This window comes from Sinocyclocheilus anshuiensis, unplaced genomic scaffold (genome assembly GCF_001515605.1).
Source record: "Sinocyclocheilus anshuiensis isolate Anshui unplaced genomic scaffold, SAMN03320099.WGS_v1.1 scaffold1257, whole genome shotgun sequence".
Taxonomy (NCBI): domain Eukaryota; kingdom Metazoa; phylum Chordata; class Actinopteri; order Cypriniformes; family Cyprinidae; genus Sinocyclocheilus; species Sinocyclocheilus anshuiensis.
Genome location: NW_015548249.1, coordinates 149,762 through 173,268, shown reverse-complemented (window position 1 = coordinate 173,268; position 23,507 = coordinate 149,762). Strand labels below are relative to the sequence as shown.

Sequence of the window (23,507 nt, the reverse complement as noted above, 5' to 3'; positions counted from 1 at the left end):
CCCCTAAACCCACCCATCTCCACCCCTAAACCTACCCATCTCCACCCCCTAGATGTGGATCCCCCTGGATCTTTGTTCTGCAGTGAGGGGCTACTGATATTGCCCATCTAAATCATTCATCCCACACTATCAGCAGGCACGTCATGTAGGCTTACACTTCTTGTACTTCGTTTGGGCACCACAAGGTGTCACTGTGGCCTCAAAGCTTACCCCTCGCCTAGCCTACTAAAGTGAAACCTAAAAAACAGCGCGCATAAGAAAGCGATTGCAGGCTTTTGGGAGCTTCAGCAAATGCACTCCATCACAGATTGCACGCTTCCCAGCCGAAGCAAACCCCCACGTGAAATTGAAATAATAACCTGTGATATAAGATTTTGGCCATATTGCCGAGATGGTCCTCACTGCAGAACACAAGATCCAGGGGGTGAGGTTGGATCCAGATCCAACTCCTCCCACCGTACATATACCTAAACCTACCCGTCTCCACCCCCTGATCCCTAAACCCACCCATCTCCTCCCCTAAACCCACCCATCTCCACCCCTAAACCTACCCATCTCCACCCCCTAGATGTGGATCCCCCTGGATCTTTGTTCTGCAGTGAGGGGCTACTGATATTGCCCATCTAAATCATTCATCCCACACTATCAGCAGGCACGTCATGTAGGCTTACACTTCTTGTACTTCGTTTGGGCACCACAAGGTGTCACTGTGGCCTCAAAGCTTACACCTCGCCTACCCTGGCTCGATTGCTATTCCTGAGGTAAAACACGCCCTTCTCATTACCCTACGGACAAAGAAATATATAAATAAATAAATGTGGAAATAAATAAATAAATTAAGAAATAAATACATAAATGTGAAAATAAATAAAAGTGGAAATAAATAAATAAAAGAAAAAATAAATAAATGTGGAAAAAAATAAAAAAATACATAAGAAAATAAAATTATAAATAATTATTTCTTTTTGCTTTTTTACTTTTCTTTGTATATTTATTTATTTATTTATATTTGCTTTTTTACATTTCTTTATTTCTAATTAAGTCAGCTTTGGCATTCCATAAGTAATATGCATGCTAGTTAATAGTAAGAATTGGTCCTTAAAATAAATCACCTCAGATTCTAAAACTGCATTTTTAATTAGAGCGCAAGTTTATCCAAAAATATACTAGAGATATTTACTCAAGTGTTTAGCCATTTAGCTCTTGAAGAGATCAGAAGAGCCGGTCAGCGAAACTCTGGAGCTGTTCAGTCACTGTTGGAAGAAGAAAAAAAACACTCTTACAATAACGACATGTGCTTTTGACAACTCTGGAAATAGGGAATAAGGGGTCAGGCCCAGGGTACATCACTTCCCATTAGCTTGTGGTTAGACCTTTAACCCATGGAAGGACGTCATTCAGAGTGCATGAAGTAAAGAAGGGCAAAAAAAAAAAAATCTTGTCGAATTTTGAGATACCACCAGTAATTTGGTAGAGATGGTGGAGTGACAGGTTTTAATGTGTGTGTAAGAGAGAGTGAGTATATTAAATTATTTGAAAGGAAATAGGAAAGCATGGTAGATTTGATGAGGGGCCACTGTTTAGTCACGGTTACTGCTTAGTGCACACTCCTCTCAACCCTGTCTTATGTCACACTGACCCTTTAACCCCTGTATCAGGAAGTCAAGCTGGTTGATGTAGCCGGCCCAACTTCAGAGGTGCATTCAGTATTTTTTTGCTTAAAATTTTACACAAAGAAATAAACATCAATTTTGATAAATATCATTAAAATGATTTAGACTCACATGAGACAAAGACTCTGAAAGCTGTTTTATTCTACATCGAGTGGATTTGGTGCCATGTTGACATCACATTAACCAAAAAGAGCAATGTAAAGGTAATGCAAATGTAAAGATTCTGTGTGAACTGACAGGACTTACTACCAGGGTTATTATTAACTAAAATTAAAACCATACAAATTTACTTGGAAAAAGCTTAAAAATTACTTGAAATAAAATAAAATCTAAAAAGTTGCCAATGCAAAATTTATCATTTTCATTGATGTCTTAAAATAACTAAAATTAAAATGTACAGACACATTAAAAAAAGAAAAAAAGAGAGAAATTAAAAAGAAAATGAAAACAACAGATTACTAAAAATTGTCTAAAATGAAAACGGAAACTATAAGGCTTTTTTGCTGGCTTATAAAAAAAATAAATACAAAAATAATAATAATAAAAAATAAAAAAAACAGAAGAAAATACTAGTAGTTGCTCATTTCTTGTTTTATTTATTTATTTATTTATTTTAAGATACATATGTGCATATCTGATGCATTTTCTGCCTTTCTTTTCCCCCTAATTTTTAGATCTATGCCCAGTATGAGTCAAACAGAGCTGGATTCATCGAGTTGGCGGTGCAAACCTGCGAACAGGCCAAAGCCCTGAGCTCTTTTTAAATACATTAAAGTGTAAAACAATAGAAAACAGACAATGATTATGAATGGAAGTATGTCATATAGTTCAAATGTTGATGTCAAGTTTTGAAATGTGTACTCATTCTGTACATAATAAAGAAATCTTTTGTATAAAAGGTCTGTTTTTTTATTTAAATATTAACTCTTCAACATTCTTTTCCCAAGTGTGCCAAATGTACTACTCTGATGTACCAGATTTGTAACATTTCATGTTGATTGGAACTCATTAATAGAATGGACATTTTCAATGCTTTTGCCATTGTTTTCCTTGGATTTGGTTCTCAGTTCCATACAATTTTAAGCTTTTCTTGATTCATTCCACGTTTATAGGCAACCTCTGTCATGCTAATTCAGATCAGCACAGTTGGTTTTACATTTTTCTAGTTTATTTTAGTTCAGGACTCCATAGTCCAGGTGTTAATAAGCTGTACTTAAAGGGATAGTTCACCCAAAAACGAAAATTCTGTCATCATTTACTCACCCTCATGCCGTTCCAAACCTGTATGAGTTGCTTTCTTATGTTGAACACAAAAGAAGATATTTTGAAGATTGCTGGTGAACAAACAGTTGGTGGTTGCCATTGACTTCCATAGTAGGAAAAAAAAATACTATAGAAGTCAATGGCAACAACCAACTGTTTGATAACCGGCAATCTTCAAAATATCTTCTTTTGTGTTCAACATAAGAAACCAACTCATACAGGTTTGGAACGGCATGAGGGTGAGTAAATGATGACAGAATTTTCGTTTTTGGGTGAACTATCCCTTTAAAGGTGCTGTATGTAGGATTGACACCGAGTGGTTGAACTAGGTATTGCAGTCCAAATTCAAAATGTTGGAGAGGGTTTTTTTCACCCGGCTGGCCCCTCCTCCTCAGACGTGACTCACACGCAGGTTGCCAGATTCACGACATCAACAGGAACGAGCGCACTTGACGATGAATGAAATGAAAAACGCTGTGTTTTCCGCCAACTGGCAACCCGGGGTGCCGAAATACTGTTGAGTAAACTGGCAGTGGGCGGGTTTCACAAACCAAAACATCTCGGTTACGTATGTAACCTTGGTTCCCTGAGTAGGCTTTGGGGGCGGTGCTAAGCGCTATTTGGCCAATGAATTTGGCGTGATGGTATAAGGGCTTCAGACATTCGTCACACCGAAGGTGTTCCCAAAGCGATGACGTCTTCGCAGCATCGAAGTGAGCCTATGAGAGGGAACAGACTGACATTCCGGCCCCGAACGCACATTGTCAAAGGAGAATAACTGACTAGTATTGTTTTTCAGATAAACAAGTATGTTAACTTAGCATGTTTCTTAAATATCTGCAAACATATTATGGTATTTTTATAGTTTAGTAGAGTCAAAAACTTACATACAGCACCTTTAATCTGTGTTTCAGAAAGCCGTTTTTAAACCATGATTAATTATTCTAGATTAATACCTGCTCCTGGATTAATTTCCAGGAACATAAATAAAAATTAAATAACCACTGATAAGCTACTACTAAATATTGTAGAAACTTAACTTTCTGTAAAGTTGCTTTGCAACGATTTGTATGGTGAAAAGCGCTATGCAAATAAACTTGAATTGAATTGAATTAATTTAAGCCCTGTCCGGGAAACCGCCCCTTATTGTTGCCTCTGCACTTGTTATAAGAGAGATTATTTTTCATGTTAAAAATGCTTTTGTTGAATTCAGTGAGTTCTCTTGTCAGTCAGCAAATGACTAATTCCTGAAGTTGTCATTGATGGAAACAGTCTCATAGTCCAGCTCAAAATTACTGTAGAATTGGGCAAAGCCTCTTAAATGTATAGACAGAAAACAACATTTTACAGTTTCTTCATAAAATCTAAAGGCAGCTGTTTATTTCATTCATAAATACCCATTACAAAGTGTGATATTATAAACGCCATGTTTGCAATAATGTCTTACGTTTTTACTGAACTAAAGCTAACTAACATTGTATCAGGAAAATAATGGCTTTGGGTTACATGTATCTTTTTTTTTCTATTTACCTACTATTAGTACTATGAGTGATGATAGAGGACCCCCTGCTCTGCACATTTTGCATATCTCCTTTTTTTAACACACCTGATTCAGATCATCAGCTTGTTAGTAGAGACTGCAAGAAATGAACTGGGTGTCTGATAATGGAGACAAACAGGATGTGCAGGTCTGGGGGGTCCTCAAGGACAGGTTTGAAAACCCCTGACATAATACATTGACTGTCTGGGTGCTAATCTTTGGAATGAGCTATATTTGGAGTCTTCAACAACAAAAAAATCACTGATTTATAATGAAAAAAAAGAAAGAAAATCTGCTACAGATGTGATTTATTTTACAGCACTGAACAGCACATTCATTTGAGTGGTATTCGCAAATTTATTTATTTATTTATTTATTTATTTAGTTAACATCAAGAGATGATAACTTTTCAGGGGAAGGAAGCAAAGACGAAAGCATAGCAGATAGCCGGGAGGGTGAGAGAGAGCGTAGGTTACGTCGAAAAGTGACATGTGTAGGGGTATGTGTTGTGTCAGGAACCTGCAAATGATGAGTGACGGTTGTAGCACTCTAAAAGAGATTCGATCAGAGATGGTCTTATTATCGGGAGACACCAAGGTCCGCAGCTCTACCTTTGGAGAAAGCATTACGGCCAACTTGGATCACGTGTGCCTTGATGACCAATCATATTATAGTCGTCGTTGAATTTCTGTCAGTTGTGCGACAGTCAATGGCAGTTTACGGATACCATAAAAATGAATGAGAGGTGCCGTAAACTGAATTCTACCCGTCGCAAAATTGTCAATGGCTTCTCATATAAAATAGCATTATTGTTCGGTGTAAACTCAAAACAGATCAATCCAAACAAATGTTTAATGGCAAAAAATGTTAGCCGACATGCTGTTGATTCATGAAACGATAAGCTGTTTTCCAAGAAAAAATTAAGTCTGGGTTATTATGTGCATGTGATTCGAGTCTGCTGTACCGACGCCAAGGTTGCCATCTCCTCGTTAATAATGTTATCTCTGTGTTCCTTAAAGAGCCACTGTACGTCAGAGGAAAACATGGTGACGTCTTTAAAAATAAACGCTGCATAATAAAACAACCCTATTTAAAGACAGAGCCCAGAGTCAGATATTAAACATGCTTTCGTTTTATTGTGACGATTACCGCTTAAACAGCCTATAAACCACATTTTTGAAGTGATTTTTGTGATAGTCTTAATAAACAGGTCTCCGCCTCTGTGAATTTGAATATATTGGTCAAAGGGCACCAATGGCGTATGCACTGAGATCTGCGTTCAGAAGTAAGTCACATAGTTTGATCATCTAGCTGCATGTGTTCAAATACTCAACTGAACAATATTCACTATTTATATTAATGTTATTGTGATTAAGTAGTGGACGCTGGATCGACGAATGAAACCTGTAACTAAGAATAAAATATATAAGTTGTGTTCGTTTTTTTTAAACCATTTGATTCTAATGACAGTTTGAGGTTGTAATGGAAACATGTTGACTGTCTCACTGCAGCACACACACGGTACTGGGTTCAGTTCAGTTAACTGGGTGAAAGGTCACATACGCAATAATATGTAATTTCTCTCTTTAAGTGTAGAATTAATTATATTTATATTATGGACAAATCAAACGATATAGCATGCCGTCGTAAATGCCAGTTGGAAACAATAAAGAATATAATAATGCATAAATTGTGCAGATATGTCATCATATTATTTACGTTTAATTACGATTAATATTTGGACTGAAATCATAGCCTACATTTTTGACATTACCTTACATAAACGATCTAAGATAACAACCAATTTTATAAGCTAAACAATCCATAATATGTGTGTGTGTGTGTGTGTGTGTGCGCGCGCGCGTTTTTGTGACAAATGAGGACATAAATTTGTATAATGACAAAGGTATGACATAGGTATTACAAGGAGAAGGTGACTTTTCAGGACATTACCCCATATCCCCACTTTTCAAAACGCTTATAAATCACACAGAATGGAGTGTATTGAAAATCTGAAATAGCACAAAGTTTCCTGTAAGGGGTAGGTTTAGGGGTAGGGTTGGTGTAGGGCAATAGAATATACGGTCTGTACAGTATAAAAACCATTACGCCTATGGGATGTCCCCACTTTTCACAAAAACAAACCTGTGTGTGTGTGTGTTTGTGATCATTTAAACATATTTCATAGGGTAATAAACATTCTATTGTTCAATATTAAATAATATTCATAATACATTCAAATGTCTTAGGATAGAGTAACCACCAGATTAATAAATGCTGTAAAAGTATTGTTTGTTGTTAGTTCATATTACTTAATGTTCTGTGTAATGCTTATTGAAAAGTGTTATCTTAATATCAATAACCTTATAACTGTGTAACCTTTGACCTACAAGTCAAAAGTTTGGAATAATTATGTTTTTATGTTTTTGAAAGAAGTCCTTTTTGATGTATTATTACAGGATTCATAATGTTTGTTTTCTATTTTACTATATTTTATTTTAAAATGTAATTTATTCCTGTCATGCAAAACTGATTTTTTTAGCAGCCATTACTCCGGTCTTCAGTGTCACATGATCCTTCGGAAATCATTCTAATATGCTGATTTGGTGTTCAATTGTTATCAATTATTATTGGTGCTCAGTTATTAATAATGGTTGTTCAGTGTTCAGAACAGTTTTTGCTGCTTAAAACCGCAATGTTTTTGTTTCTTTCTTTCTGCAATAGATTCTGTGTTCAATGAAAGCATTTGAAATAGAAATCTTTTGTAACAATATAAATGTAATTTTTAATCAGTTTAATGCATCTTTGATGATTAAAATGATTAGTTTCTTCTTTTGAATGGTTTAAAAAAAGCAGCAAAAACTGGTTTCAACATTGATAATGAGAAATTTTTCTTGAGCACTAAATCAGCATATTAGAATGATTTCATATGATTAATTTCAACTTTAAGACATTTTTATCATTCCAAATGTTTAACGTGTAGCGAATTCCTCACCACGATTTGCTTAAAATGCCCTTATTTTAATGGCAATTTGTGAATTGAATTTAAAGTGCTAGAACACCTGTGTGAACTTTATAGGAACTTTATAAATCCAGATCCATATGTATTAGGGCATTTAGTCAGTAATCAACTATTACTCACCTGTTTAGTAGTTTAATTTTGACAGCTGTGTCCTCTGCATGTTAGAAGTGTAAACCTGTGTATTTGGTCTGTGTTTTGTGATTAGAACAGGCTCTGTTGATACCGTTCCTGAACGCTGTTAGAGGAATGTCTTCATCAGGAGGACCGACACCCCCCTTCACAACCCTGTCAGTCACCCGGCCAGCTGAGCCCACCACTCACGTCGAGTTCTGCCGCCCGGAGAAACGCAATGCAATGAACAAGGCATACTGGCTGTATGACGTCCATGTCTATATCAAATGCTATGAATAATTCATTTATTTCATTTCCTTTAAGATTTCCTGAAATGCTTCGCAAGCAATCATTTCACAAGAGTAGAATGACATTAATAGTAATATTTTAAGCATTAAAATGTATATCTCATCATTTATGCTGGAAAGAGTGCCCATTTTATGCCATTTTTATGGTAAAATGTCCTTATTTGAATGGCAGTATAAGATTGGAATTTAAAGTGCACATTGATCTCAGTTGCAATCGTGTCATGACAGGGTTAGCGATGTACATGTTATTTTGCTGAATTACTGTATGTCTGTGTTAATTTTTGTTTGACCTTCAGTGAAATGGTTGACTGCTTCAATCAGATAGCTCAAGACTCAGAGTGTCGTGTCGTGGTTTTCTCAGGTGCTGGAAAGCTCTTCACCTCAGGTAAAGCTATCTTACCAAATATGACCAAATGCTAGTCTAGGCCTTTTGTTTTATTGCAGTTTTTTTTTTTTTTTTATTTGGTCAGACTATTTTTCATAATGTTTCATCGCAGAAATGTTTTGACAACTGGTAACTGAATAGAACATTCTTCATTTTGACCAAATAGACTGTTGTGGTCATCTAATTTATCAAGTAACAATAACTAGATTTTTAATCTTCATTTTTTTGCTTGCCCATGCAATATTTAAAGCCACAGTACTACATGTAGGTGATTGACCTTGCCTTTTTTTTTTTTTTTTACACCTAATTTATCCATCAGATGTAAATCTGAATTATGCAGTGCAAGGTATAATATATATCCATAGCACAAATGCTGCGGTAGTTTTAATGCTTAGGGTTAGGGGTTTATTGAAATCATTCAATATGAGCAATAGTTATAGTAATGCTTGCCTTAGCATACACATCTATCCCTCTTTTAATGTATATAGTTTTGGAGACAGGCATTTGTGAAGATACCTAGATTGCACACTTATATATTATATGCCATATATAAATGTAAAATGTAATAATCTGTGTACAGGTATTGATCCCATGAGCATGGCCAGTGATATTCTTCAGCCAGAAGGTGATGACACAGCCAGGATCTCATGGAACCTGCGCCGCGTCATAACTCAATACCAAGAGACCTTCTCTGTTATTGAAAAGGTTACTATTTTAAAACATCATTTTGTGGAAGCATATGAATATATAGATAATTATTAAATTAAAAAAAATGAGATCTAGGTAGTATGGTAAATATAAGGGACAATTCATGCACAATTATGCATTTGAGAACTGTGAAAGGCATGGCATGAGGATGTTAAGATTTTATGTTGAACTTTATCTTTGGCTTTACCAATCAGTCCATTCCAAGATATGGATTTAGAAGTCTAAATGGCGAACTTTATCTCATGCACAAATCATATGTTTCATCAGTGTCCAAAACCAGTGATTGTGGCCATTCATGGAGCATGCATAGGAGCAGGTTAGTTTTCCTGTGTAAAGGTTGCCAAAACATTTTATACTTTTTTATACAATTTAAAAAACATTTATATTGTGTTTATAGTACAGATAAGTTGAATTCTGTTTATTTTAGAGTACTTTTCACAATACATATTGTTCTAAAAAAAATAATGGATAACAAACTCTGTGGTGGGTGAAAAAAAATCAACATTTGTATGTTTAACCTAATATTCAGCTGGATAAATGTTATCATTCTTTTGTGTCTTCTTTTACAGGCGTAGACCTAATCACAGCATGTGATATACGACTGCACGCAGGATGCCTGGTTTCAGGTCAAGGTGTGGGCATTTTTATTAGATTGTTGTTGTGATTTTAATCATCAATTCTGTAAAGCTCATTGTAGTCCCACCTTGAACCCATTTGCTTTTATTTGTTTAATACCATTTTAGAATAACTTAGATTTGCATTGATTCAAATTTGAATGCCTGAATCGATCACTCTTCTGCTCTTCGATCACCTCCGGTTCAGGAGGTTGACATTGGTTTGGCAGCTGATGTCGGGACTTTGCAGCGTCTCCCCAGTGTGATTGGAAGTCGAAGGTACTTGCTAGCAGATCCAGTAGCAGTGCCTTGTGTTTATACAATTCATTGTACATTTTTCTTCTAATGTCTTTCAGTCTAGTGAATGAGTTGGCATTCACTGCAAGAAAGATGTACGCTGTTGAAGCCAAGAGCTATGGACTGGTCAGGTGAGATATTTAGACATGAGCTGATATGCTTTTATATATATATATATATATATATAATATACTGCACCAGCTGTTTTCACAACATAGAACAGCTTCATATTTTTATTATAAATTTTAATAAATGTGTGTGTGTGTGTTTTTTTTTTCTCTTTTGTTGCACACAGTCGTGTTTTCCCGGATAAAGAGACTATGATGGCTGGAGCTCTGGAGATGGCAGGAGATATTACTAGGAAAAGCCCTGTAGCAGTCCAGGGAACTAAAATCAATCTCATTTACTCCAGAGACCACAGTGTTCCAGAGGCCCTGAATTACATAGTAAGATCTGAACTGAGTAAAGTAAAACGATATAAATCGACAAAGTGACAAGTATAGTAATAATAATAATAATAATAATAATAACAAAAAACACACACAGATTCAGCTGGGATATGGGAATTGAAATAACATCAACACAAAAGCAATGAAAGGCAGGTTGCGCATTTGCATGATGGGTTGCTAAGAGAGAGTGAAGATACAGACAAACAGGGAAAAATGCTTAGTTAAAACCTTTGAAATGCACCAAAGACAAACAAGGGATTAATCAGTATTTGTGTCTTTCTTTGTGTAGGGTAGTGTTTTGTAACAATCTGTGTGAAAATTTCACATATTTACATGCACTGAAACTATCAAAGCACTTCATAGAGTACATGTTTCAAATGAACCCTTTCTTCCATAACACCAGTTTGTCACTCACAAAACAATGACCCAAAAACATGGCATTATACATTGTATTCTTTTGTCAAATTTCTTTACAAAACAAGAAGGACAGCTCTTTACTGTTTAGAAATGGTAATGAAATTGAAAGATTAACACCTGTGTAGGTATTCAGCTACATCTAATTATTTCATTATGTATATTTGGAATATATTCAGTTACTGTAGAAATGTAGCAGATTGCGGTCTTATTCAGTTTTGTAATATCTTGTTTAGGTTTGGGTTTTGTTATTAAATCTCCTTAAAGGTGCAATGTGTAATATTTACATCGATCTATTGACAGAAATGCAATATAATATACATAACTATGTTTTCAGAGGTGTATAAAGACCTTACTTAATGAACCGTTATGTTTTTATTACCTTAGATTGAGCAATTTATATCTACATACACCGCGGGTCCCCTTACATGGAAGTCGCCGCCATGTTTCTACAGTAGCCCTTAACGGACAAACTGCTCTACACAGCGCGTTTCGTCACTTTGTTGTTCTTGCGAATAAAACACTGACACAATGATGAACAAGTACATTCATATTCGCAATAACATCGATTTATTAAATAATTAAGTAAATATAATTCCTTAATTTACCTTTGTAAAGAAATCTCATTGCTCTCTGCTGTCTTTACCGACGACAGCTTAGTCCTGTATGGGCCACCGTAGCTTCTCTAAAGGGAGGGGTGAGCGGGGGGACTGAGCCGTTGGTTGCAATTTGCAACCTCACCGCTAGATGCCGCTAAAATTTACACACTGCACCTTTAAATGTGTAAATTAGCTTCCATTAGAAAGAGTGCTGTTGTTGCAACCCAGCCATTACCGCAGTGTTTTGCAAACTAATAAAAAGTGTCAACCACCTCCTTACATTTTTCATAAGGTAATCAAATCATAATTTATTTTTAATGGTAAACAAACTGATTTATTACTAATTATTAAACTTTTTTATTTAAAACGTCAATTAAAATCAGAAAAAAATATCAAACAAGTACATTACATATAGACTAACAGTAGAATAAATAAAAACGAAGCAGAAAGTGTGTGTTAGACACTCTTACAACTGTAGAAGTGTATACAGTATGCTCCTATTTTTGTATTATTTAATATTAATATTAATATTATTATTATTTTTTTATTAGTCCAGCAGTACAAGTAGTACAACCCTTCCCATGTGGACAGCCATTATATTTGTTTTGTTTTATTTGGTTTGGTTGTTTTGTTTTGTTTTGTTTTGTTTTGTTTGGTTTGGTTTTGATCTAAGTGAAAAGTTTTTAGATCTTGTCCTGAATATTGAATTAAACAAGTTTCAGCTTATTGTGAATTTATTTGTATATATCGGATTATAAACCAACAACAATTGTAAGATTCAGTTTTCGAGCCATCAAGTGCTACTTTGAGGAAGACCATTTGTGTATATTGGTAAACAGTAACATTTGTCACTCAATGTTAAAACTCAAAACTCTTCTTATGTGTTTTCTGTTCCTGTTTGTTTCTGCAGAACACCTGGAATATGAGCATGCTTCAAACCCAAGATTTAATGAAGTCAGCTCAGGCAGCGATGGAGAAGAAAAACCTCAAAGAAGTTACTTTCTCTAAGCTCTGAGAGTCTACACACCCTTACTTACAAATAACATCTTCTTCAATGAAAACCACCTGCTAAGTTTGGTTTGCTCATCTTAATCAACATGATTTTTACAGCTAAAGTGAAACTTGCTGTTGCATATTTCAGTTCTGTTTTCACATTCAGTGCCTTAATGCTGGTTCATGTCAAATAATTAACCAACAAATCCTGTTAAACATGTTCAGTGCTGAATGCGGTAAAAACAAAATACCTTAAGATGAAATGGAGGTAAATGGTTTGACTTGCTTTTGTAGCCTATGATTTGTTTTTTGAATTATCAGTGACTGTTCTGCATTACATGAAATGTTACAATTTGTATCAATATTTTTGTGATATTTTTGCACCTCAATAAAACAACTACTGCTAAAATAAGTGTATAATGTAGGACATAGTCAATATGGATGATTTGTGAAGAGAAACTAGTATGGTCTTGAAATATGAACTTCGTCACAGCTTGGATATTGTATTTTTCTGCGCGTCCAGGTTTCAGGTGTTCATTATCACACTGTAAAGTTATTCACAGTACTGTGGACATCTTATCATATTACTGGCGGCCCAGTTGGGTATAAAAACTGCTCCAGTCTCGTATACACTGGAAACCATCATCCACAGCAAATTAGGTAGAGTGATGTCTGTGATGAGTTGGGTTGCAGTGATTCTGCTTATTGACCTGGTTTGCTCCGGTAAGATTGAATAAGTTCATATAAAAGCATTAACTTCTAACTTAACTTTTACCCTCAACTTCTAACTCAAATATGAAGTTAAAAAAGTAATTTATCTATTCATAGTCATGTTACTAGTTTGAGTTATTTCAGTGGGTCTCTTTGTTGTTTTTTCTCTTAATATTATTGATAATTTTCTCTTGAAGCAGTGTAATTTCTCCCTTATTTACACCTCCGTGATTAATTTATATAATTGAGAAGATGCTGTTTATAGAACTTTAGTGTGTTAAGAAATTTTAAATAAAACATATATTAAAATGTAAAGTTTTTTTCTTTTGAAGATCAGCCAATTCACATTCGTCATTATTATGATGGCTTATATGGAATAAGACTGAATTCTACTTACATTTTGCTTTGTATTGACATTTAGATATGCTTTTATTTCTAAAGTGCTATATGCATTTTATGAATGCAGAATTTGACTGTTCTTTTCCCACCTGCTCCTTCTGACATGTTTAAACGAAACAGGTCCCTTTCAATGGGGATAGTATTATCATCTCCAGCATTTGACCACATTATTGCATTTTAAGTTTGTCAGTATGTTTACACTTATATTGTCTTCATCAAGCTCCGAGTCAGTAGGCTTTTCTGGAGGAAATCACTGTTCTGTTTCTTGACATGTTATGAGATATAAATCTCACTGAGTTATTAATTTTCTTTCAGTTATAGTGTGTTATGTGAAGGTACACCGAAGCTTTACCAGATTTGATCGATGGGGTTGAAATAATTTAGTGCTAAAGGGTTGAGTAAATGAGATAAATATTAAAACTGTTCAGGCATGTTTCCTAAAAGAGTAGCTTATGCATCAACTAGAGCTGTAATTAAATACTAACTCAATTTGGGCTCCTACAAGTCCAGATAAGCTTTTATCTGTTCACATTAAATTTAATGTGATTACCACGAAGGAAAAAAATATATATAAGTATGTCTGTCTGTCTGTCTGTCTGTGTGTGTGTGTGTGGTAAATGTATAAGCATGATAAATAAACTATAAAACTAACAAGTGCTGCAAGTAAATATAAATCTAAAGTGAATCCTGTATGGAAAAAATGGCTGACAAAAAAATGAAACATAAACGCTTCCTTCTGTTCCAACTGAAAGCATTCCCGCTTCAGATTATTACATTACCAAACACTCACACACTTTTGTTTTCATATATATAGATATATGGTATATTTTCTAGGTCAAATTCTATGGAGAATGAAGGACCATGTGCATAAAATCCAACAGGCCAGAATAAAACAGCGTGTGACACACACTTCTACTGTCATTCCCAAAAAAGGCACAATTCACCAACCCCTGAACCACTTTGATAGGAAAGATGACAAAACTTTCCCACAGGTACAAATTACAGACATGATCTTACACTTACACTCTTCTTTAAATGTGATATCACCAGGATGGCACAAGAACAAGAAATATGTCATTTTAAATAATGTGTTATTATAATAGCCTATTTTAAATAATTATGTGAAATAAATATAACAAATTATTTAATAATAATATTAATCATTCTTTTTTTAATTATAAAATGTCATTTTAATTATATTAAAATTAACGATTTATCCTGTCAATTATTTTGCTATCATCATGTATTCATTAGGCTATTATTTGATCTGCAGAAATTCTTTGTGAACGACGTTTATTGGCAGCGTTCAGTAAAATCAAATAAATCAAAAATTGATGAATTGGTCTCTGAGTAACCATACGTTTCTTTGGCGATATGTTTTGGAGTTATTAATGTATCATTATTAGTTCTCTAGATCAGCATATTGGTTTGTTCAAAGATGAACATAGAAAAACAGATAGTTTTCAAAGCCTAGTGAATGAAATTTTAAAAGGTTCTGTTATGGAATCAGGCTAAAACATTTCCATTTCATTTTAAGAATGAATGATACAGAAATGAATATATACTGTATATTGAAAAATTGTTAGGCCACCATGTGGACATGGCAGAGAGATATGGAGCACTGCTGGTGGCCCTGGAGCACCGCTTCTATGGGCAGAGCATCAACCCCGATGGTCTAGAGACAGAGAACCTGAGAGATCTCTCCAGCCAGCAAGCGTAAGTGCTGCTGACAGACCGTTTCTCAGATCACAATGACGATCACAGTGACATTTATGATACATGTTGTTTCATCTCTTCTATCTCAGTTTGGCCGACCTGGCTGCGTTCCATCATTATATCAGCCAGCGTTTCAGCCTTTCCCATAAGAACACCTGGATCAGCTTCGGTGGTTCCTATGCTGGAGCTCTCTCAGCTTGGATAAGAGGAAAGGTTTGTTCCAAACAAATCTTTGTTGTTTAGCTCAAAAATGTTTTCTACATCTTTAATTCAAATAAACCATTTTAGACGATCAAATCTCAACCAGTTCTGTTAACTGCACCTTAAAAAGTAAACAATGAAAGTAAAAATTCTGAGTAACACTTCAAAATAAGGTCCCAGTAGTAGGTTAAGGCATTACATTTGTTACAGTATTGATTAATCGTTGTTAACATTAGGCAATAAAATTAGGCTACAACTGTTCATTGTTATTTCATGTTAGCTCAGGTCCACCAAATAATGCTGAAAGATACATTTGTTTTTAACAATGTGTTAGAAAATGTTGCGTTTCGAATTCTTGAATAACATGAACTATTTTCATTGTTATAGTTCTAACAAATGGAACCTTCTTGTAAAGTGCTACCAAATTCTGTCATCGTTTATTCTTTCCTGTATCACCAAAGACTGCTTCAGTGAACATATAAATAACAAATAATATATCTTTCCAATTTTCTTTCTCTCCTAGTTTCCTCATCTTATCTATGGAGCAGTGGCATCCTCTGCCCCTGTTCAAGCTCAACTGGACTTTAGCTCTTATAATAGGGTATGGGTTTGTAAAAACACATGTGGGAGATATTTGATCAATTAGAGCACATTATTATTGCATTACTTGTATAGTTTGGCATTTATTTATTCATTTTGGCAGGTGGTTGGTTGTAGTCTTATGAATGAGGCAGTGGGCGGCTCTAAAAAGGTAAGAGCACTTTTTAGGGTCACTATGAATTTCTCTGTGTGTGTTTGAGTGTCTATCTGTGTGTGTGTCCTCAGTGTGTAGCAGAAGTGAAAGGGGTGTTTGCAGCAGTAGAGGCAGCTCTGCTAACGGGGAATGAGGTAGAGGTGGGAAAAGACTTCGGCTGTTGTGAGACCCCTTTCAAACCAGAGGACAAGATGGAACTGTTGCAGAGTTTGGCTGATATCTTCATGGGAACCGTCCAATACAATGAGGAGGGGGTTGCATTCAGCATCGCAGAACTTTGTGACATCATGACCAATAAGAGTGAACAGAATAAACAGAAGGAGGAGGCGTATGAGCGTCTGGTCAAACTAGCGGCGGTAACATTTCTTAATCTCATATTAAGTGTTGATTGGTGTTATAGTTTTATTTGGCTCAAAATAAAAAGTGAAACTTTTATGTAAAAAAAAAAAAAATCTAAATTTAAGCATTAAGATGTATTTAAAAGTATGGTATAACAGTATTTATTACCACAGATTGATTGATTTGATTGATTATTTATTACTGTTTGCTATTTTAATAATATTAAGCTTGATTGACTTCTCTATCCCCTTAATTTTGTGTATTATTTCATTCAGTATATGAGTTATTTCATTGGTATACTCACCTTGAACTCACAATTACTGAAATGAATGTAATGAATTTATAACTGAACAAAGAATTGTCAAGTGGACACTGAACTCATCAATGGCCATGCTCAGAATAGCATACTAGCATATGACTTGCAGTACACTATTTTTGTAGTATATAATATGCATACTGTCACTGTGTGGAATACTGTATCCCATACAGCAAATATATCTAAAAAAAAATATTTGCTAAAATATTTGCTAAAATATATGTACATAAATATATTTTCTACCAATATATTTTGGGCCATTTTTTTGTATATCTTTGAAAATATATTTAGAAATATAGAAATATATATTTTGACCTCTATATATTTTAATCCAAGAAAATGCTTTTTTTTGCCCCAGAAATACATTCTTGGCATATGAAGGTTGAAACTAAATGTATTTTCTATTTCAAAAATATATTTCATTGAGCTTCCCTGTTTGCAACTTATATTTAGCATATATTTTAAATATCTTTTGGCCACAATTTTTTTTCCATATGGGATCCCACAATGCCATATGTTCAACTTAACCATCCATTTCTGGTGTGATGAATGAGCTAGAAGTAATATCAGCCACAACATATTTTCCCTTGACTTAATTTTGATCAAACTTCCGAATGGTAAGATACGTTTTACTCAAAATGTAATTACAAATGCACAGTATGCTGAATGTAAATGAGGTCATATGCCAACAATTATCATACTAGTATTTGAAAAGTTTATCCTATAATGCTTTCAATTTCACATGTTGCTTTTGAAAAATAGTAAGTGAGTGAGTGAGTGAAGTGACATGTGGCCAAGTATGGTGACCCATACTCGGAATTAGTGCTCTGCATTTATCCCATCCAAAGTGCACACACACAGCAGTGAACACACACACACCGTGAACACACACCCGGAGCAGTGGGCAGCCATTTTTTTGCTGCGGCGCCCGGGGAGCAGTTGGGGGTTCGGTGCCTTGCTCAAGGGCACCTCAGTCGTGGTATTGAAGGTGGAAGAGAGTGCTGTACATTCACTCCCCCCACCTACAATCCCTGCCGGTACGAGACTCGAACCCGCAACCTTTGGGTTACGAGTCCGACTCTCTAACCATTAGGCCACGACTTCCCAGTAGACAGTATACACTGTATTCACTAGCAGTATGTTATTAGTGTTCCATTTCTCACATAACCCGAACTGTGCAACTAAAATGAAAAGCACGATATTATATCTAACCAACAGAGGGCATCAATGCCTATGAAAAACAAAAGTTGCCTGATTTACTACAATGCTACAAAATACATTTTGCTCAATTGAAAAAGTCACAAACATTTTTGCCATGTACTCAGATGTATCGTGCCAGAGAGAAGGTGCCATGTCTGGATGTTTCTCATGAAAAGCTTGTGCTTGAACTCAGAAACACTACAGCTACATCCAGCTACAGACAGTGGTTCTACCAGACCTGCACTGAGTTTGGCTTCTGTGAGTACTAGAGCTAGCCTACAGTGCTCTTTTTGATCATTCTCTAATTTCTGGGTTTCAATGGGTACACAGTAGCCCCAGGAGTATCTACACACTTCTGTCTGAAAGTCATTACATTAGAAAACCAAAAATAATTCAACCAAGTGGCATCTGCAAACAAACATTTTCTCAGAACTAACCTTATCTTCTTTCCATTTTGCATTGACTTTTAACAAACTGGCATCAAGGCGATTTTTATTTAGCCTACATGCATGTTTTGCGAATTATGAAGTCAGTTCTCTCAAGTTCACACAGGTGGAGTATCACTGGTGTAGTTTATATGTTCTGTGTACATGTTTGGCTAATGTTTGTATCACGCTACTTTTTGTCTTTATCTTGAACAGTATATCGATTGTTGCATGAATTAAAACCTAACAACATTTTTGTGAAATGACTTGCTTGATGCTATCTTTAAATGGCATTTGGCTTGACATATGTAATGCTATGACGTTCATGAAATTGTCCAAATTCTTGTCATGTCTGTGTATTTAAGCTAATTGAATAATCTTTTACAAGTGTTTTCCAAATTCAGTTTACATGATGTCTATAGTTTAGAGTTATTTTATAATCCAGTTTTGTACCTTTTGTGTTGGATTATGGAGCAGATCAGACGTGTGAGGACACTAGCTGCCCCTTCTCACGTATGTCAACCATCCAGTCTCAGACTGAGCTCTGCTCTCAAATCTTTGACATCCCTCAGGAACATCTGCCTGTCCACATTGACTTTACCAACCAGTACTATGGAGGGAACCGGCCCCAAACACAAAGAGTGCTCTATGTCAATGGTAAGCATGTAGCTGGAGTTTGGCTTTCATGTGGGCTTTTACAATTACTAACTGTTAATACGTTTATTAAAAATAGGACGATCTGTTAAAAAAATCTTAGCAAACCAAAATGGAAGATGATTTAAAAAAAACAAACATCAAAACTATTATTAAAAAATTATAATTATAATTAGTGTGTAAACAGCTGTATTTTTATTTATATACTTTCAACTTAGATTTATGCTTAAATATTTAAAAATAAAAGTTATATTTGAGTTCATTCAAATTTTCATAGATGTAATGACAGTTGCTGCCTGCTCAGAGTACAGTGACTGAACATTGCCATACAGCAAAAAATTAAAAAAAAAAAATATATATATATATATATATTTTCAAATATATTTTTAAATATATTTAAAAAATGGCCAAAAATATATATTTGTTAATATATATACATATTTTAAATTATGTACAGATATTTTCTACCAATATATTTTTGGCCATCTTTTGTATATTTTTGAAAATATATTTTAAATATATAAATATATATTTTAAAAGCATTTAAATTATTATTATTATTTTTTGGCATATGTAGCATGTGATTCATTAAGACATGTTTTTCTGACCAAGGAAACATTGACCCATGGACAGAGCTAAGCGTGGTCTGGAATGACACTATGGTGGACAATGACAGAGTCATTCTTATCGATGGCACCGCCCACTGTATGGACATGAACTCAGATAAATCAATGGATAAACCTGCATTGCACCAAGCCAGGAAGGTAAAAATCTAAATGTGAAAACGAATAGATTATATAGACTAATTAATCATTTCTTTTTTATTTATTTATTTTTTTTTAAGGGAGAAATTCCTTTTTTTTCTTACAGTTCTCATGTTCTTACCCCCATAGGAGATTGGAAGACGTGTGGCCATGTGGCTCAAAAGTGCAGCATTGGCACCATAAGATTTGATCAGCATGTCTTTTTGATAATCACATGACCGAAGCATGCCATCTGAGTTTACTTTTTTCCTTTAATTTGCAAAAAAATTACAAAAAAATTTGAGTGCTTGAAATTTCTTCTGCATCAGATTTTTTAGCCTTCTTTAGGAGTCGAGAGACTAACCAGATTCTCATTGGCTTGGGTCAGGGGTACATTATGTGTTGGGGTTTGGTCAGCAGTGCAATTTTGTAAGCAATTACACACAAGTACTTTAAATAGTATTTTATCATACACTGAATAAAATATTCGTGTATTGTAAGTACATAATAGTTAAAGATACCTACAGTTATATAAAGTCGGCTCAATATTACTATATGGCAATTTTCCCCCCCTTTTCTGTAAAATAAGTTCTATTCTAACCAAAGACCTTTAAAAATAAAATGTATGCGTAATTAATAATTTATGTGTTGTGCTGTTGTGTTGTGTTCTTTTGTAAAATATAGATGTGGTAAATTTCACACCATGAAAAAACAAACATTACTGGTTGTGTATTCCAGGGGTATGGTCACGCTGTTTCATTAGGCTGTGCTGAAATGCCATTTTTGCTCAAATTTGAACTTCTGAAATTTAACCTCAGAAAAAAAGTATAATAGGCAATTTACATCGATGATTATGTCTATGAAAAGCCACCAGCTTGTCTTATACAATAGGAGGCGCTATTGGTATTATATATACCCCTCCTATTAACAATCTCTTCTAGCCAGAAAAATGTGATAAAAGTACCTTTCAGAATGAAAAAAATAATAATTGCATGAGTAATGGTGTAGTGCAGTTGCTTCAATTGCAGATCCAATTTATATAATAGATGAATCTTTCAAAACTTTCTGTACTGTACATTTTACAAATTTACTGATGCAATTCCAGGACCAAGAGACATATTTTGAGATGCATGATGTTAAGAACAATTATTAACAGATTATCCTGTTATTCTCATATATTCCTATTGCATGATCTGTACATTACAGGAGTAATCATAATTGTTTCTATGCAAATAATTTACAAATAGAGGCATGTGAAGTGTTGTCTGAACAACAGCAGAAACAGAAAATCAATCATACTCAATCTGTGAATGTATGAATGTGTGTAAGGTGAGCAAGAGCCAGTTGTTACAAGGCCATCTGCTTGGCGGCAGTGTGTGTGTGTGTGTGTGTGTGTGTGTGTACGCGCGCGCGCACACACACACACACACACACACACTATTCAATCCATTTGGCTGTCTTTCCCCCCTTTTGCTTTCAGCAGACATATGAATAATACACACTTGCCAATATACTGTCCACAGTCACTTATCCTGTCTTAAATATGACATGCGAACAGCAGGGTCCTGTAGTGTGACATGCTCTGCTTCATCTAACAAAATTTTAAATTACATTTTTCTAACTATTTTAGAATTATTATCCATGATATGGTTTTATGTTAACTATGTATAGAAATGTAATATTTGTACTTTTAAAAATTAATTTGTGAGACTCCAGGACACTGCTGTTACATGTCATGTCAACTGCCCATATATAAAACGGGGAATTACCACAAGGTTATTGAAGCCACACACACACACACACACACACACACACACACACACACAGTAAGAAAGAAAAAATGGTTACACTGAATGACAACCAGTTAATTTATAATCCTAATAAAGCATATTTCTATAATTATGCATACATTTGAATTTAAAAACGTTTAAAAGCATACATGCATTTTTTTCTTGCTTGCGTTTTCTTTCTTTCGCTTTCTTTTTTTTTTACTATTTTAGTTCATATATGTATACAATTATTTATATACATTACAATTAATTGTTTTGTTTTTTGCATTTTATTAATTTTTAAATCTTTTTTACAGACATTTAGACAATATTTTACAATATTGTTTTACAGACATTTTGTCTTTTAATTTCTTTTATAATTCTATCAATAATTAAACAAAAATAAAGATATTGTAAAGAAATAATAAATAATAAAATGTTATTGTTTTTATTAAAACATTTTATAATACATTTGTCTTTTATATTTCCATAGATGCTTAAAAACAATAAATATATTGTCAAGAAATAATAAATAATAAAATATATGTTGCTCAGAGTTGACAGTATCATGTTTCCAGTAATAACATAAGCATCAATCACATCACATTTTGCAACGTTTTTCAGACACTGTTTTGGTTTATGTCAGTTTGTGTCATTAAAACCAATAATGATTATGTAAATAATGATGATAATAATAATAATAATGAAAAACTTTACAATACAATTAATTGTTTCTGTATTTTGTTGATTTATTTGGTTTTGCTTGTTTTATCTATTTTACAGGCATTTAAAAAATATTGATTTACAGACATTTATTTGTCATTTATTGTTGTCCATTGATGATTAAAAAATAAAGATAGGCTACTGTAAATGAATAATAATAATAAAAATATCTCTGTTGCTGCATAGTACAAAGTATTATGTTTCCAATAATAATATTAGCACACATCACACACTTTATGTTTAGACTTGTTAGCAAAACACATGCTAATATATTTTTAACCATTCTGTACTGTAAATAATATCACTATGAATTACGTTTTGCAAAAGCAGCCTGCACACAGGCTTTATCTCATCACTGCAACCAGATAAGCAGAAGCTAAGAGTCTGTTGTAGAAAACTCTCTCTCTCTTCAGCCTGTTCCCTTGATCAATGAGCAAGTGCCAGAGCCACAACTATTAATCAGGGCCTATCGGCTATCTGTCTACCACAACAACCAATCACAGCGCCCCGACAGCTACTCCATAACAAATGGAGCAGGGCAGGCGGAGGGGAGGGGAGAAGCCATACTTTATCTGATCTTAGCCAGGTCACAGCACAACGACACTTACAGATGACTACAGATGCTGATTGAAAACACACATGCGGTCTGAAACAGAAGTACACACACTTGTGTAAACAGCGATGCCATGCTACAATGTACAAATATGTGGTGCAGACACGTCCCGCGTCAAGAAGTGATCTGCTTGTGAAATTAAATCCTATTACAGATTCGAATTACACCTTACTTTTGTCATGAAACAAAAGTTTCATGTTTGGTAGGACTACTACCACAGCTATCACAAAGAAAAATAGAAATTATGTTGGCTTGACAAATCTTTAAGTTTCAAGGTTATTAAGCATATAAACAGCATTACGGGTTAGATAGCTGCATGTGACCCATTTGATTGCTGCACTAAGAACCAAAAAGTCTTATCTGTGTTAGACAAGATAGAAGTCAGAACAGACAGAAGCAATGCACAGAGTTTAGTGGAGCTTGAAAGCTTTGAAATATTGACATGTGATACATTTTTCAGGATTCTTTGATAAAAAGTTCAAAAGAACAGTGTTTATCCAAAATAGAAATGTTGTTACAATAGACACAGCTATTCAAAAGTTTGGGGTCAGTAAATTGTTTTTGTCTT

General features: G+C 34.5%; 2 protein-coding genes and 1 pseudogene across 2 annotated transcripts in view; all 3 read left to right on the top strand.

The window, feature by feature from the left end:
- Positions 1-2,527, top strand: part of mrps22 (mitochondrial ribosomal protein S22) — a 9,527-nt gene extending 7,000 nt beyond the window's left edge. The window contains exon 8 of the mRNA XM_016442754.1: positions 2,348-2,527. Within this exon, the coding sequence (XP_016298240.1) occupies positions 2,348-2,437 (90 nt within the window). The 3' untranslated portion in view covers positions 2,438-2,527. The remainder of the gene's footprint in view (positions 1-2,347) is intronic.
- A 3,057-nt stretch (positions 2,528-5,584) lies between these two features.
- LOC107655293 (delta(3,5)-Delta(2,4)-dienoyl-CoA isomerase, mitochondrial-like) lies at positions 5,585-13,130 on the top strand (annotated as a pseudogene).
- On the top strand, positions 12,594-20,038 carry prss16 (serine protease 16). The gene is made up of 10 exons (XM_016442740.1): positions 12,594-12,612; positions 15,073-15,202; positions 15,292-15,415; positions 15,927-16,004; positions 16,107-16,154; positions 16,229-16,513; positions 18,138-18,270; positions 18,915-19,094; positions 19,704-19,855; positions 19,985-20,038. The coding sequence occupies exons 1-10, from the start codon at positions 12,594-12,596 to the stop codon at positions 20,036-20,038; spliced, it is 1,203 nt and encodes a 400-aa protein (XP_016298226.1).
- The last annotated feature ends 3,469 nt before the right edge of the window (positions 20,039-23,507 follow it).

Excerpts from the sequence above, each read along its gene's own strand:
- prss16 (XM_016442740.1), top strand. Across the intron at positions 16,005-16,106 it reads ACTTTAGCTCTTATAATAGG|GTGGTTGGTTGTAGTCTTAT; the intron begins GTATGGGTTTGT and ends TCATTTTGGCAG. Across the intron at positions 16,514-18,137 it reads GTCTGGTCAAACTAGCGGCG|ATGTATCGTGCCAGAGAGAA; the intron begins GTAACATTTCTT and ends CCATGTACTCAG.